The sequence below is a fragment of the Tachypleus tridentatus genome, chromosome 7 (genome assembly GCF_004210375.1).
Source record: "Tachypleus tridentatus isolate NWPU-2018 chromosome 7, ASM421037v1, whole genome shotgun sequence".
Taxonomy (NCBI): Eukaryota; Metazoa; Arthropoda; class Merostomata; order Xiphosura; family Limulidae; genus Tachypleus; species Tachypleus tridentatus.
Window position 1 is genome coordinate 129,974,010 of NC_134831.1, and position 17,603 is coordinate 129,991,612.

The 17,603-nt window shown below is 35.8% G+C and overlaps 1 protein-coding gene across 1 annotated transcript in view; it reads right to left on the reverse strand.

Annotated features, from left to right (window-relative positions):
* Positions 1–335: 335 nt before the first annotated feature.
* Positions 336–17,603, reverse strand: part of LOC143258117 (glutamate receptor ionotropic, delta-1-like) — a 34,366-nt gene continuing 17,098 nt past the window's right edge. Inside the window, exons 8-11 of the mRNA XM_076517133.1 lie at positions 9,878–10,043; positions 6,754–6,971; positions 1,415–1,686; positions 336–884 (exon numbers count right to left, since the gene is read on the reverse strand). Coding sequence (XP_076373248.1) covers positions 653–884; positions 1,415–1,686; positions 6,754–6,971; positions 9,878–10,043 — 888 coding nt within the window. The 3' untranslated portion in view covers positions 336–652. The remainder of the gene's footprint in view (positions 885–1,414; positions 1,687–6,753; positions 6,972–9,877; positions 10,044–17,603) is intronic.

Below are 17,603 nucleotides of genomic sequence, written 5' to 3' on the forward strand. Positions count from 1 at the left end.
ACAATAATGTCCTTTCTTATGTTTCTCTCTTTCTCAGTATATATATATATATGTGTGTGTGTGTGTGTGTGTGTGTGTGTGTATACATAAGTTAATCCAAATGCTTATATATATAAATTGATTCAAATGTAATCATTCTTAATGTCTATTTATCTAGGTTCATTACAATATTGACATTTCTAATGATTATATATATATATATATCCATGCATGTATAACTTAATCCAATGTAATCCTTTCTAACGTTTCTATATATAAAATAATCCAAGTGTAATTCTTCCTAGTGTTTTTATATTTGAATTAATCAAAACGCAATTTATTTTGGATCAAAATGTAATCCTTTCTAATATTTCTATATATAAATTGATGTAAATGTAATCCATCCTAGTGTTTCTATATCTGAGATGGTCCAAATGTAACATTTTCTAGTATTTCTATACATAAATTGTTCCAAATGTAATACTTCCTAATATTCTTTTTCTATTTAAACTGATCTTTATGCAGTTTTTCCTAATGTGTACTTGTAGTAGGTTTGTATAGACGCTGTTCTGGACGTTATGGACAATACATTTCTATTACATCTATCTCTTAAGAGGTCTAGACAACGACAAGTTGAAACTATCACACATAAATTTTAGCCAGGGCTTTAAAATCATCCGAGACCTTCCTTCTTCCTTATCCAGTGGTAGAAAACTTCCATTACAAATGCTGAGACACTTAAACACAAGCCAATTCCTAGGAGAGCGAAACTTCCTTTTAAGTCAGTAATAGTGAGAGAATGTTCGCCTAATTTTGGCTCAGACAAAGATGCACAGTCGTTGTTGATGTCAAAGTAATCCTTGTGCCATTTAACCAGTAGACCTGCCTGTATCATTCTTTGCATCCTTTAAAGTAAACAAAGATATTATACTGAGTATTACAAAGGTTCAATATTCACTTAATATGATACATGTGGAACTCTAATTTCAAACCTCTGTAATGTTAAACTTAAAGTTCAATATTAACCCAGATAATACCACAACTACACAAAGAATGCCGTAGATAAAATGAATTTTAGTATGTGGCATTTTATCAAATTATCGTTATGCTGAAATATAATACTAAAATAGAACTGTTTAATAAATAATGTATAAAACTGACTATTTTAATTCATTTTCAATGTGAAAAAGAATAGGTTGACAGACAGGGAGATAAACAGTTAGACAGATGAACAGGCAGTTTGGGTTGCCGATGACCAGTAGTCTAGAATTGTAAAATATATATATATATATATCCAACATAGATCTTTATAAATAAATTACCTGAATTGAAACAAAATAAGTTAATAATAAATCTTAATGTTTGGTAGTGAGGATTACTTAATTAAGTTAAATATTATATCGTATTAAGCAATTATTTAATTATTTTTACTTACAACAAATTGAAAGGTTCCAAATAGGGTGAATTGGTTTGTAGAGCTAAGCCATAGCCAACTGGATAAAACTCTTCCTTTGCAAGAGAAAATCGACACTGTCCTGATAAGTGAAAATCTTCTTCAATCGATGCTTCCAGATAAGATTTTTCTTTGATAAATGCGTATTGACCACTTAAAACTCTTTCCACTCCTTCTTTAGAAGTACTGACAAACTCTTCTGGGTTTTCCTCGAAAGGCTTTCCAATTTTCCTCATTACCTCTGAATCCGAATTCTGAAAGTAAGAGCCATTTTAAACAGGACACGTGGAGCAAATGTGAAATTCGCTTCGTTTGTTTGTTCTAAGCGCGAAACCATGCAATTGGCTATTCGCGTTTTGTACATTTCAAAATCAAACCCAGCATTTTGAGGGGTATAAGCTTTCAAACTTACCCCTGAAGCACCTGAGGTTGTAATTTGTGCTGAGCTAATCGAGATACTCTCGGCAAACGTTACCTGCAAATCTGAAGGTATATTATGATCAGTAGACTTACCACTGTCTCACCGGGGAACTTGCAACGCTTAAACCTGGGGTGAGATTCTCTGCGGTAGACCCAGCAAATAGTCCAATGTGGCTTCAGTATAAAACAAACAAATAAATTTCTATTTTGGAGCAATTGTGACCAACTATTTAAATTATGAGGATTCAATATAGCTCGCTTTTTACTACGCTATGGAGTTACTGAGTTTAGGTTTAATGATGTACACAACATTATTTATTGTAACCTGTTGCCTTTTACATTCTTAAAGGATATACTTAAGCTTTAAATTTGTAAGAAAAGTGTATATTATAATAAAAATGTTGACCGCTCTTTATAAGGTCCTGTGGTGACTTTGGAGTTACTTCTTTCGTTGTAAGCTAATGGCCATGATTGTTCAGTTTTTAATTCCAACAAAGTTTATTCAAAGAATAGAAGCTCGATTTTATAACACACACACACACACATATTTGTATTAGAAAACTCTTCATATACCCTCTACTTTGCATGGTTTGGTTTGTTTTGAATTTTGCGTAAAGCTAGTCGTTATGCGCTAGGCATCCCTAATTTTGCAGTGTAAGACTAGAGGAAAAGCAGCTAGCCATCACCACCCACCGCCAATTCCTGGGCTGCATTTTTGTCAACAAATAGTGGAATTGATCGTTACATTATAACCTCCCCCCGGCTGAAATGGCGAACATGTTTGATGTGACGGGGATTCGAACTCGCGACTCTCAGATTACTAGTCAAGTGCCTTAATCACCTGGCCACGTCTGACCTACTTTGCATGGATGATGGCTTTCCTAATCATGTTTTTAAGCACATTAAAGTCACAAAATAAAAACTAATAGCTATTACATAAGTAGACTTGCTAATAATGTGTTTGAAGAAGTTCCTTCGTTCCACTTTCTTCTGCCGTCTTTCTTATTAAAACATCTCTAGCTTGAAGTTCATGAGCTTTTGGCTTTTGAACATTCGTTAGTTTAAAATCCTTTTTTATTATCTAGTCGTGGTAGGCCAGGAGATATGTTCATCTTTATTGCAATGGCTAATAGTCCTCGCTTTGCGAACGATGACAACACTCCTGATTGGCCTGCCCTGTAGTTTTGGAACACACTTCTGCCTCTCGAAGCTTTATAGTTTGAGTTTTCTACTTTAAAAGAAAATATTATGGTCTCAGCTTCAGATTTTTGTGTTCTTGGCTTTATATCTTTTAAAATGTGACGTATTTCCTCAATTTCGTAATAGTAGTAGTCGGAAATGTGCCACAAACCATATAAAGTGGTGTTAAACATTCAGTAGGTTAACACTTTCGGTTATACGACACTGAATGAACCAAGTAAATAAATTTTATAAAGACGATTAATCTTCTGTGTTTTATTAAAATTAGTATATTAATAATTGATTAATTTGGTGTGGTTTTGCTTTCTCAATGTCGAAGTTGCATGTGAATTTTAATTACCATCATGAGAATGTATAGAATATGTAAACAAAGGAAAATGTGATGTTTTTAGATGGCGAGCCCTTTTTTTGTTTTATTTTTGGTTTCTTACGTAATAATGATTCATTTAGGAAATCAAGTCGTTTATTTGTTATCCGAGAGGTACTGGTTGAGCTACTTGTTACCTAGAAATAGTTTAGTGTATAATAATAGGCTTATATGATGGATTAATAGCAGTAGCTACCGGTTTCAATACATGGAAAGATTTGTTGGTGTTCCGCCTATCCAATACCGATTAATTGTAAAATGTTATCACGACATTTATTCATCAATAATGGTTATATTCTAACTTTCATGCAAGTTGGATTTCCTGTATGTTATGAAATTTTCTTTTAAATACTCTTCTTACGTCATACAGGTTAAATTATTTCTCTCTAATCCATTTTGTTCTGATATGTATCTCATTAACCTCGTTTCTATTCCATGCAAATTTTCTCTGTACTGGCTGCAGATTTTAGTCGTTTAATATACACAAGCCCTTAAGCTTCATTTAAATATAATTAATTAGTGAATACTCGCATAATTTCATTTCAATCTGGGTATTTAGGTCGTTATAATCTACTGGTTAGTAATATGTATAAATGCACAATGATAATGATTACGTGTAAAGTGGCTCCCCAGTGGCACAGCGGTATGTCTGCGAACTTATAACGCTAGAATCCTGGTTTCGATACCCGTAGTGGGCAGATAACACATAATACGCTGTGTCCCTTGGTACCTAATTACAAATAAACGTGTAGAGTGAAAGAGTAAAAAGCTGGTTAGAGAGTTTAAACGTCTGTAGCAAATACTGAACTTATAGGGTTAACAGCTACATTTGACTCTTGTGCTGTGTTTGTTTGATTCAGAACGTCACACATATCTACAGAAGGACTACCTGCGCATGGTCGTCCCCGAAATACGAGCTACTAAATTAGAGGCAAAGTATTAATCAACAGTACGTCTGCCAACATTTGGGTTATTCTCATTTAATCGAACTGAAGCATTTGGCGCTTACTACGACCACAAGGTGCAGAGTGTGTTTGTACGGCAACTGGTCAAGAACCTTAAATTTTTGGACTCACAGAACGATAACGCTAACCACAAGTCCATGTGAGACCTTTTGTCTTTTGCTTGGCATAAATGGTGCAGTAGGTATTTTAAATGGAAATAATATGTATATATTTCCCACCTGTTACTCATTGAAATGTATGAGAGCTGAAAACGATGGAAATTGCATTTCGACATTCTCACGAGCATAATCTATATAACCCATTTAGTAACGTTTGGCTGAAAATCTATATAACCCATTTAGTAACGTTGGCTGAAAAGCAAACATACACACATATATATATATATATACTTAAAATTCCATTCAATTTGGCACGGCATGGCCAGGTGGTTAAGGCGTTCGACTCGTAATCTGAGGGTTGCGGGTTCGAATCCACGTTGCACCAATTATGCTCGCCCTTTCAGCCGTAGGAGCGTTATAATATGACGGTCAATACACTATTCATTGGTAAAAGAGTAGCTTAAGAGTTGGCGGTGCGTGGTGATGACTAGCTGTCTTCCCTCTGGTCTTACACTGCTAAATTAGGGACGGCTAGCGCAGATAGCCCTCAGGTTGCTTTGTGCAAATTTAAAAGAAACCAAAACCGTTTAATTTACTACTTCTACAAAATTGGCATAAGTAATGCATTGAAAGTGAATGAATAATGTAATATTTAATTATGTATATAAATCTTCAAGTACAGTAGATAGATGCACTAGAAGAAGCCAAACTATGACTTCATATTTAAGATAAATAATATTAAGTAACCATCTATTTAGAAGATTATAGGTGTTTCCTGATCTCGTATTAATAAATTTGTTTTTTTTTAAATCAGAAGAAAAAGCTTATGATTTTTTTTATTTGTAGAAATTCGTACCATTAATTTCAAGCATACAAGTATTTGAAATAGTTTAACAAACAATGAGAACCCATTAAAATTTAGATATATATATAAAAAAGAATTCAAATATACTACAGCTTATTTGTTTGTGATTTTACAATTTTTAAGTAGCTTCAAATGAATGCAACTTACACTCAGGAAAAGGAAATGTATTTCATAAGCAACACACTTGTCGATGTTCTATTTTGTGAAACAGAGTGGTTTGATTTGAATTCTGCGCAAAGCCACACGAGGGATATCCACGCTAGACGTTCCTAAGTTACCAGTGAAAGATCAAAGGAATCCAGCTAATCATCACCACCCACCGCCAAAAAATCTTAACCTACTCTTTTTATCAAAGAATAGTGAGAATGACCGTAACATTACAAAATCCCCATGGCTGAAAGGACGAGCATGTTTGGTGGACGGATATTCGAGCACTTGATGTTTAGATTGCAAGTCAAGAACTCAAGGGGGTCCGGCATGGCCAGGTGGTTAAGGCGCTCGACTCGTAATTTGAGGGTCGTGGGTTCGAATCCCGTTCGTACCAACTATGCTCCTCCTTTCAGCCGTAGGGACGTTATAATGTGACGGTGAATCGCACTATTCGTTGGTGAAAGAGTAGCTGCTTTCTCTCTAGTCTTACACTGCTAAATTAAGGACGGCTAGCGCAGATAACTCTCGTGTAGCTTTGCGCGAAATTCTAAAGAAACCAAACCAAGAACCCTAACCATATGCCCTTGTCGGGCCATGCAAAAGAGAAAGTCAAGGATATTATTATGTATTTTCGCTGTTGTTATTGAGTAGCAGAAAAGTGTATTATCTATTCAGTAACGTTTTCAACTCACTATTTCCAGTTTCAACAGAAAGACACTAAACGTACAGAGCCCCAGGCTTCAATGGATGACTGCCCTGTGGTGTTAAACTTCTGTAATTAGTGAATTCCACACACACACACTTACAGTCATCGAAAGCTTTCAAATTGCAGCCTTTAACAGAAAAGATAGTACCATAAACTCATATATTGTCTAAAAACTATAATAAAATCATAACGTACTGACACCAAATTTGAATTTAAATGTGTTATCTTGCTAAAGTTCACTGGTGTTTCCAGTGTTTTCTCATTGGAAAGGTACACAAACTTGAATCATTTTAATTTTTGCTTCTTTGTTTGGAATTAAGCACAAAGCTGTACAATTGTCTATCTGTGCTCTGCCCACCACTGGTATCAAAACTCGGTTTCTAGCGGTGTTAGTCCGCAGACTTACTGGTGTGCCATTGAGCGTCTTATTTTTAACTAAATAATATGGATACGTTAAGTTTTATCAAACTTTTTATTCTTGTGTACAAATGGAAATTAGTTACTTCCTAATGTATCATCTGGGTTTTGGTTTCTTTTCTTCACTTCTTACCTTACTAAATAGTGCCTCATAGGCCGTGTTCCTCAGAAAGGTCCACTTGATCATATTCTGAGAAGCAAGTTCCTCCAAGCTGTCGGCGAATTTATACGTCTTAGGAATCGTCAGAAAAGCTATTAACGTTCCTTTGTAAAGATTCATAACCACTAAAACTACCAGTAGCCAAGCCATCAGCAAAATCCGCGATGAATGTAATAAGGGAATGAATCCACCTATGTAGAGAATATAGTGTCCATAATGTCGTCAGCATGTAAAAAACAGGTTCATAAGTCTTAAAATATTCGTAATGGTGATCAGTTTCATAATCTACAAAACATGCATTTGGAAGTCACTTTAGCATTTTTACGTAGACTTAAGCTTGCAAAATAAAGTATAAAATCCTTTGTTTTGTTAGGGTTAAGTACAGGGTAGTCCAGAATTATTTTCCGAATTTCAATTTTAATAATCGACTAACTATGGAAATACAGCCATGCAGTTTCAACAGCTTGCAGCCAAACTTAAACAGTTTTTATTGATATGTCAGTAGATCTCTACATGTGCACTGTTAGTCTAACCAATTTCAATGTCAGTCCACGTTCGCTGCAACAAGTCTACAGTTCCAGTGGCGATTACGTCCGTTATTCTGAACTTTAGCTCCTTGATGCTTGGTACAGTGGTATGTTATACGATATCTTTAACATACCCCCAAACTTCTTTCCTGTATTGGCTTCTGTAATTACGCTACGCTACCTTCACTGACGTAGTTTCTGCAAGCCAAATGACACATTAAACATTTTCTTGCACGGTTACCATTTGACAGGGTAGCACTTCCCATTGGAGTGATAAAAGAAACAAAAAAAGAAAAGAAAACCTGCTTGAGTTGAGCTGTAAGATGTTTAAAACTGTACGATTGTATTTTCTTAGTTATTTAATTATTAACTTTTAAATTAGGAAGGATAGCTTTTGGCTACCCTGTTTATTGTCGTGAATTAAAGGATAGTTCTTTGGTAATAATTTACTGTAGTATGACATAATATAATACAGTATTAAAAATACTCATTTGAAAAACTACAAAGCTGTGCAAAAGTGTTAGGGAAAAGTAAAAAATTATATTTTTGAATATATAAATTATATAAAAGTTAATTATATAAAATTATATAAATTATTATATAAAATTATATATATAGTGAATTATATAAAAGTAAAAAAATTATATTTTTTGAATTTTAAAGAACAAGGAGAGGTAAATCATAAATGAAACATCAAAAATTAATCTTCATATTTAGCACAACAGAAACTCAGTATAAGTGCTTGAGTTTAGCAAACAGTTAATATTTTGTGAGCTTCCCTTTTGCTTTAATAACTGCCGACAGTCTTTGAGGTACTGTTGCAACATATTTAATCAAAGTGTCCTTTGATATTTTACTGTTAATATCCCCAATACAATCCCATAAAGTCTCTTTGGAAGTCGCTTTTGATTTGTCAAGATTTTGATTTATCAAATTCCAGATCTGTTCGATTGGGTTGAGATTGGGGCTCTGTTGGATCCATTGCATTATTTGAATGACTCCAACAGCTTCTTTCTTAGCTAGGTAATTTTTGCATAGGATGGATGAGTGTTTGGAGTCATTATTCTTTTTTTAATGATATAAAATCCACTGTGTTTATAATGACGGATCAGTACCTAATGGTACGTACGTTGGCCCATTATTCCATCTCTTTTGCAACTATCTTCTGTCGACTTAGCAGACATAACACACCCAAACCAATACATTGTCTTCCCCATGCTTCACATTATGGGCTATGCATTGCGATAAGTATCTTTCTTTTTTTTTCTGCCGGACATACACCCTACACTTTGAACCAAATATTTTAAACGTGGACTCTTCCGTCCATAACACCCTTTTACAATCATCATTAGTTCAGCCTCTTTGACAATTTCAGTCTCTTGACAATATTTGGAATAGAAGTAAAGGTTTGTTTTAAACTGCTACGTGACCAAATGTTCCATTTATGTTAAGTCTTCTTCATACTGTAGATCTGGATATTTGTCTGTAATTTGGTACATGGTTGTTTATATCATGCTTGAGACCAGTATCAGTCTTCCTTCTGTTCCAAATGGTACATAAACAAAGATACTCAACATCAGTATCATTGACTTTAGGTGATTTACCTCTTGCTTTTCTATTTTCAGACTTACTTGTCTCAGTCTTACAATCTAGGTTGTACTTGACTGTGTTTGAGGAGCATTTCAAGTCTGTAGCAATCTGTCATCACGTTTTTTATACAAACTCTCTACTCTACTGGCAATTCTCTGCGCTTTTTGGGCGGTGGCATGAGAACGAAACTTAATATTTAGTGTTCTGTGTTGTTTTTATCAAGGCTTATTTTGGGAGAGCTATAAGACTCATTTCTTCCAGAAAATACGGGTACCATATGCTAGTTTTTTATCAGATTATTTCTATATGGTTAAAATACTGTATGAGGTACCATTACAATAATTTCAGACCTTAAATTTGATCAGTACATTCATTCAAACAGAATCCTGATGACATGCCCTTGCTACAAGTGTGTCTTTTCTTATAGCAAAGCCACATTGGACTATCTGCTGAGACCACCGAGGGGAATCGAACCCCTGATTTTAGCGTTGTAAATCCGTAGACCCTTGCTACAAGTATATGGAAATTCTACAGAATGATAAGTATTCTCATCCTATCTCATTCAATAAACATGGATCAATGCAACATTACCATAGTGTTAAAATTTACATTCTATAATGACGTGGAGGAATTTGATTCATAAAATGGAAAGAATGACAAAATATTTTGTTCTTACACCCATAAACAATAGTGCATAAAAATCTGAATGACAGTACAAACACGTCTGCTTGACGAAGGCAGTAATTTTTATGTTTGCTGATAAATCAGGAAGCGGTTGTAGCGCCTTATTCATACGTAAAGAAATTATGTTGTACCCTAATAGACATTACTGTATCTAAAAGTTAACTTCCATTTCTTGGTCACAAAAAGATTGGTAAAAAGGCATTTAGCAAAGTAAATAAATTTTCAAATTGCAACCCTGTAATAACTTCAAATTAATAATGATAGCCCTGTTGTTTTAAGTATAGACCGTAACTTACCTTGTTGCAGAAGTGCACCTATGTTATACCACAGAGGTCGAAACCACTGACTGAACAGTTCAATCTGATTTTGAGGATAAGGTATCGTCACGTGATTAACTTGACGGTTCACAGCATAAATCAGCATGCTGACCAAAAACAAGGAAAAGAACATCCACAGCCATACCTATCAGGAAAGAAACGAGTTATTAAGATATGACATTAAAATACAAAACATTCTCATATGTTATTAAAATGATGAAACTTTAAAGATCTGTGAAACATCAGTAACTGAACTTTAATGCAGAGAAAACAATTTTGTACGTCACCGTATATTTTGACATGACCTTACAGTACTAGCGCTAACTTAAAAGCTGCAATATGAAAATTCCAATAGTATTACAGAATACACTTGCTTTTATAGCCGTGAGGACGTTATAATGTGAAGTACAACCCACCTTTATGTTTAGAGTAGCCTAAGATTTGACAGAAGGTGATGTTAAAAAGCTGCATTTCTTTTTGTCCATCTCTGCTAAATTAGACAGCGCATATAGCTCTCGAGTAGCTTTATATGAAATCTAAGAAACAATCATTGCCGTAAGAAACACAATTGGCCCGACATGGTCAAGTGGATAAAGCAATCCTCTCGTAATCTTAGAGTAGCGGATTCGAATCCCCGTCACACCAAACATGCTTGCCCTTTCAGCCGCGAGAGCGTTATAATATAATAGTCAATCCCATTATTTTTTTGGTAAAAGAGTAGTCCAAGAGTTTGCGGTGAGTGGTGATGTCTAGCTGTCTTCCCTATAGTTGTACACTGCTAAATTAGGGATGGCTAGCGCAGATAGTGCTCGTGTAGCTTTGCGCAAATTTCAAAACAAAAAGTTTGTGATCCTAGTCAGCAGTTCTCAAACTCTGAGGCTCCCTTGATGTGAAGAAAAAAGTTTGAGGAGCCCACCTATAATTTTAACACAGTGTCCTAGTAAAAACAACAGCATCTCCTTTCGACATACTGTATCACATAATTAATACAGTAGAAACCTTGATCGGCTTATTGTTTATTTAGAATAAAAACTGATTCAGCATCTTTACTTTGGGCCCTTATTTTGGTGGCTCGTCAGAAAAAGTATTGCGGCCTCTAGGAGGACCGCGCTCCCACTTCGAAAAACGTTTATCTTGTCTAAAACAGTTTAAATGCATGAGAAACAAGGAAAAGGTTTTGTCAAAGTTTTATTTGAAACGCTTTTACGGACTTCTTCGTTTTAATCGACTCCACGCCTGCACCAAAGCAACAACGTTTGGTGCGATTATCAAATAATCTTTATTCCAGGTTATACATTATTTCTCTAATTGGCTGGTATGGGTATTAAACACATTTACAGATAAAGCAGAGAACAACGTTTCGACCCTCGTCAGGTTATCTAATAGACAGTTTGCAGCTGAACGTTGCCGGGCACATGTCTTCGAGATGAGAGTGTAAATGGATACGGGATTGTAGAGGGCGTTGCATTTAGATGTTAGGTCATGAATTAGTATAGGTATAAAGGTGTTCCTTTATATTGGTTTAATTTTGGTGTTAGTTGTTGTATAAGTAAGGCTTCTCTAATTTTGCGTTTGTTTATGTTTGCAAACTCTCTTTGTTAACCTGAAGATCTGGGTCTGGATGGGCAAGCGTGTTAAGGCGTGCAACTCGTAATTCGAGGGTTGAGGGTTCGCATCCCCGTCGCGCCAAACATGCTCGCCCTTTCAGCCATGGGGGCGATATAATGTGACGGTCAATCCCACTATTCGTTGGTAAAAGATTAGCCCAAGAATTGGCGGTGGGTGGTGGTGACTAGCTGCCTTCCCTCTAGTCTTACACTGCTACATTAGGGACGGTTAGCACAGATAGCCCTCGAGTAGCTTTGTGCGAAAATTCAAATAAACAAACAAACAAACAATAACCTGAAGATGATCTAGGAGGGTCGAGACATTGCTCTCTGCTTTATTTGTAAATATGTTAATACCCACACCAGCCGTTCTGAGATACATTTTTAGTTCAAGTCGGTTTCTCTTCATCAAGAACATTCTTGCTCTGAACACTTCTCCGAATAAATCGCATTGGTGTGGATATACTAAAACGGTTTTGTTTAGCGCTGAATAACTTATTATAAGTAACATTTATTACAAGTTAAAGTTTTTACAGTAAGGATAATGGCCCGGCATGACTAGGTGATTAAGGCACTGGACCAGTATCTGAAAGTCACGGGTTCGAATCCCCGTCGCACTAAACATGCTCGCCCTTTCAGCCGTTGGGGCGTTGTAATGTGACGGTCAGTCCCATTATTCGTTGGTAAAAGGATATCACAAGAGTTGGCGGTGGGTGGTGATGACTAATTGCATTCCCTCTAGTATTACTCTGCTAAATTAGGGACGGCTAGCGCAGATATCCCTCGTGTAGGTTTGTGCGAAATTGAAAAGAAACCAGTAAGGAAAATATAAAAAAAAACAACCAAAAACTGGTACTGCGCTTTGAACACTGAAGCGATATCAATGTGAAATATCTACGTTTTAACGGTAAAGAACCTTCAACTTCTTACTGTGAAAGCCGCAACTTACAATACAATAATATTCTGAAATAGTGCTTCTTTACCCAAGAGTCATGACTCAAAACGTGGATCATGAGGATATGTGAAGGGGTCTCGAACAGACTTTGAAAATATATAATAGTTTTCCTATTTAGTAAGTATTTGAAGGATACGTGAAGGGGGTTGCGAACAGACTTTAACAGTATGGTATAGTTTATCCATTTAGTAAATATTTAGGGGATATGTTAATGGATCACAAACAGACTTTGACAACATATAATAGTTTATCTTTTGATTAAGTATTTAGAGGATATGTGAAGGGGACGCAAACAGACTTTAACAGTATATAATAGGTTAACTGTTTAGTAGTTATTTATCTGCCCAGACTTTTCTTTTACACTAAAGCTATTTAGCAGGTAGTAAATCTGGATTTCAGATCTGGAGAGTGTGGTTAGAATCAATGTGATATAAAAAAAAAATCCTGTACGCTTTAAGCTGTGGTATATTATTACATAACAAACAATTTCTTGGTGTAGATGACTGCAGATAAGGTGCCATTGACAGGGCTGCCTTCCTTCTGGTCAACAGTTCAGGGTGACAACAGGCAGCCTTTGTAGCTTTGCCATTAATACGAAATACAAATGCTGTTATTGTTGTTTTCATTGAGTAAATGGGTCATGAGCTCAACCTAATTTGAGAGCTACTGTTCGAAAAGTCTGTCACTTCTTTTCAGATGACGTAAGCGTGAAGTCTGGTAATATTATGGAAAAGCTAAGTTTCTCATGGATGCCAGTACATATGGCAGTATATCACACTATCAGTGTAACCCAAGACTTAGCAATGGGTGGGGCTGACCAGTTATCTTCCCTCTAGTTCTTCTAAATAGCATTCAGGCACTTTATGTCTGTTGATTCGCAACAAATATTTCCTCCTTCCTCATTGGTACAGCGTTATGTCTGCGCACTTACAATGCTAAAAACCGTGTTTCGATACCCGTAGGGGTCAGAACGAAGATATCCCATTGTGTAGCTTGATATACATGTAGTTACATTTAAAGAATGAAACTGCGTGTAGTATAACTGGTTATGTTGTTCGCATTGTAAAACCAACAATATTTCTGGATTGTTATATCATTACAAATGCTACATCACACTTTGATATATTTGTATTTAATGTCCGAGGTGGCTCATCAGTAAATCAGGGGGCTTATAACGATTAAAAACTGGATTTCAGTACCCGAGGAGAGCGGACCACGGATATTTAATTGTGTAGCTTTAAAATAAATAATAAAAAAAGAAACACATTGAACATACAAGTATGAAGCACTGCGTTGCACATACAAAGCTTTAGTTAATTATCTTACTTGTTTTTTACAAAGTTCACTTTTCGAGGGCATTGCAACTTTTATTAAAGGAAGTAAAATATGTAAGATGAATTAAAGTATATGTTTTAACGAACTAGAATTTGATGAATGATGTTTTAATAACTGGTTTCTTGTTAGGTTTAAAACCACACACTGAGATGTCTGTGCAGGTGTTCGCTCACAAGTTCTCCTGTTTGCTGGTTAGTCAATAGGAAATGAAGTTATCTACACTCTGATCACCAGGGGAGCCATCCTCCATTTCATTTACTGTGCTATGATTTTTTTTTCTCCTGAAAATCATTGTATCTTTCTTTTGTTTACAATTTTGAAGGAAGATATAAATGTGTTTGGGTGGAAGATATTATATCGATTGTTTCTATAGTTGAAATTCGCAGAAAGTTACTTCAGAGCTATCTGCGCGAGCCGTTCCTGATTTTGAAGTGATAGAACAGAGAGAGAGTGAATACACATTATCGACCATCACTGACAATTGAGATAAATTCTTTTATCGCCGAATAATGGGATTGACCGTCACATTATAATACTCTCATACCCGAAAGGGCACACATGATCAGTAATGGGATTCGAACCAGCGACTCGCACTTTGCGAGTCGAACGTCCTGTTGTATTAATTTCCGATACAATTCAAGTTAACGGCAATTTTGCCGGTTTTTTTTTTGTCCGATATAAGCAGATGTGACTTGTTTTACTGAAGCTGAACGATAAAAATGATGCCATGGTTGAAGGTTATCACGGTGCTAAACACGTATTGCTTCTAATCGTTGAAATAAGTAAAACTATGATGAGGTGTTTTACTTGACTGTAATGTTACTGATTAGAGCCCAGCATGGCCAAGCGTGTTTAGGCGTGCGACTCGTAATCTGAGGGTTGCGGGTTCGCATCCCCGTCGCGCCAAACATGCTCGCCCTTTCAGCCGTGGGGGCGTTATAAGTGACGGTCAATCCCATTATTCGTTGGTAAAAGAGTAGCCCAAGAGTTGGCGGTGGGTGGTGATGACTAGCTGTCTTCCCTCTAGTCTTACACTACTAAATTAGGGACGGCTAGCACAGATAGCCCTCGAGTAGCTTTGTGCGAAATCAAAACAAACAAACAATACTGATTAGAAAATAAGTGATTATTGTTTGTTAAATTCATCTTCAATGGCTGTAACAAAGTCACGTTAAACTAATTGGTGTCTGATGACGTGTTATTTTTTGCCTTTTTTTAAATAATAAATAAAATGATTGTGTTGTAGTACAACGTAACTGTGATAATGTTCATGAACAAAGCTTGTAACTCATGATTTCAACTTAATACAAAAATGGAAGCATAATTTGTGTATATACACATACCAGCGCTCTGTTATCTAGGCTATCTATGCTGTGCCCACAATAATTTAAAAACTCAATTTCGGTACGGGGGATTTGTTTTTGAATTTCGCGCAAAGCTACACGAGGGCTACATGCGCTCGCCGTCCCTAATTTAGCTGTGTAAACTAAAGAAAAAATGAATAGCCATTACCACCAACTCTTTTACCAACAAATAGTGTGATTGACCGTGACGTTTTAACGCCCCCATGGCTGAAAGGGCGAGCACGTTTGGTGTGGCGGTGAATTCGAACCTCCCACCCTCGGGTTATGAGTCGAGTGACTTAACTATCTGGCCATGCGGGACCGTAACTGGGAACTGTATTAATAGTGTTACATATTGATATGTTTACTATCACTATTTAAAAATGTTCTTGGAAACTTATTTTAAAGGAACATCATAATTATGTTTAGTACATGTAATAGATTACATTTAGAATTGTATAAGTTCTCTAAGAAGTGTCATTACTATTTCTATAAAAAAAATAATGAATTCAAAAATTAATTTATAACTAGCATTAAAAGTAACTAAAATTAATTACCGACCCCAACTTTGTTTATCACGCCAGTTAAGTTGTTCCAGTTCTATCTAATGTAACAACGTAAGCCGTTGATTGACTACATATTTCATGAAAACGCCCAGTTTTAACGCAAGGAAATATAATTAGGCACGAATGTATTTTTAAAATTATGCATTTTATTTTCCTAAAGAATAAGTTAATAAAATCCGTATTATTAAATTTTCTCAATTCAGTATAATGTATTCAAAACTTTCTCAAAATAATTCTCAAAATGTTGAAATACTTTTATTATTGCACATAACATTACTTCTGTATCTAGAATTTTGAAATCTAGTGATAATGTAGGTTTTCTCCGGTTCTCTTAGTAAAATCTACGTCAGCAAGTGCTAATCAAATGTAATATCAGAATAGAAGCAGAGCTATACGCGAGTTTAGTATCTTAAGTGAATATAGGTATTTCATGCTAAACTATATATGTAATTCTATGAAAATTTTAAAATTATTTTCATTTGACTTTGCCAAAAGTGTTAAGACATTTGACTTGTAATCCGAGGGTCGCGGGTTCGAATCCCGGTCGCACCAAACATGCTCGCTCTTTCAGCCGTGGTGGCGTTATAATGTGACAGTCAATCCCACTATTCGCTGGTAAAAGAGTAGCCCAATAGTTGGCGGTGGGTGGTGAAGACTTGCTGCTTTCCCTCTAGTCTTACACTGCTAAATTAGGGACGGTTAGCACAGATAGACCTCGAGTAGCTTTGTGTGTAATTCAAAACAAATCATTTGTTTTTGCCTATTTCTTTAAAAGTGTATATACCAATCTCTGGTACAGCGGTAAGCCTACGGATTTACAACGCTCAAATCAGGAGTTCGATTCCTTTCGGTGGACTCAACAGATAGCCTGATGTGGCTTTGCTATAAGAAAAACACACACGTTCTCTTCAGAACGCCCCTTTTGGGGTATTGTTCGACTCTTTGTTTGTGACGTTCGAACTGGTTCTTTGGTTTGTGTCAAGCGGAAGTCTTTAGTTCAAATTCCAGTCGAGTGGGATTTTTATAACTTTCTAGTTGTTAACTGATCATGCTCAGAGAAAGTTATTGTAGGGTTAGTTAAAACGACGACATGATGTTTTACAGTAAGCATTTGGTATGGTTAAAATACGAACACTTTGTGTCACAGTGATTACAGAGCTCCACTGTCATGTAGAAGTCTTGGATTCAAGACGTGTGGAGATGTTATTATCATTGTGTCAATCTTTGAATATCCAGAAAACCACGAATATAATTATAGATTAAGTAAAGGAATGATATCATATTACGTAATAAATACGAACGACTGTACTTGTCAAAAAAACAACTTAAATATCTTTTCAACGCAATAATAGATGGCACTGTAATACGTTATTAATGACATTTCTCTCGTTTGGTTAGGTATTTCGTTTTGAATTGAAAGGTTTGGTTTGTTTTGAATTTCGCGTAAAGCAGCGTAAGACTAGAGGGAGTCATGCAGCTAGTCATCACCACCCACAACCAACTATTGGGCTACTCTTTCACCAACGATTAATGGGATTGACCGTAACTTTATAACGCCCACACGGGTGAAAGTTCGCGCAGGTTTTGTGTCACGATGATTCGGATCCGTGACTCTCGGATTACGAGTTGAGCGCCTTAAGGGGCTGGCCTTGAATTGAAAGTTATGCCATCATAAGTTTGCTGTTCACCATAAAACTCATTGACTTTGCCCCTGCAATTAATGAATCAAAGGGTAGATGATTTGATGATGTAGGAATATATGCACGAGAACCAATTTTTTACATGGTTCAATCTATAAGACTTTATCAAGAAGAATATTTGAACATGACATACAAATTAAAAGGAATATTATAATAAGATAACCAAATATGTTGTTTTCGTGAAATACTAGAAAAAGGA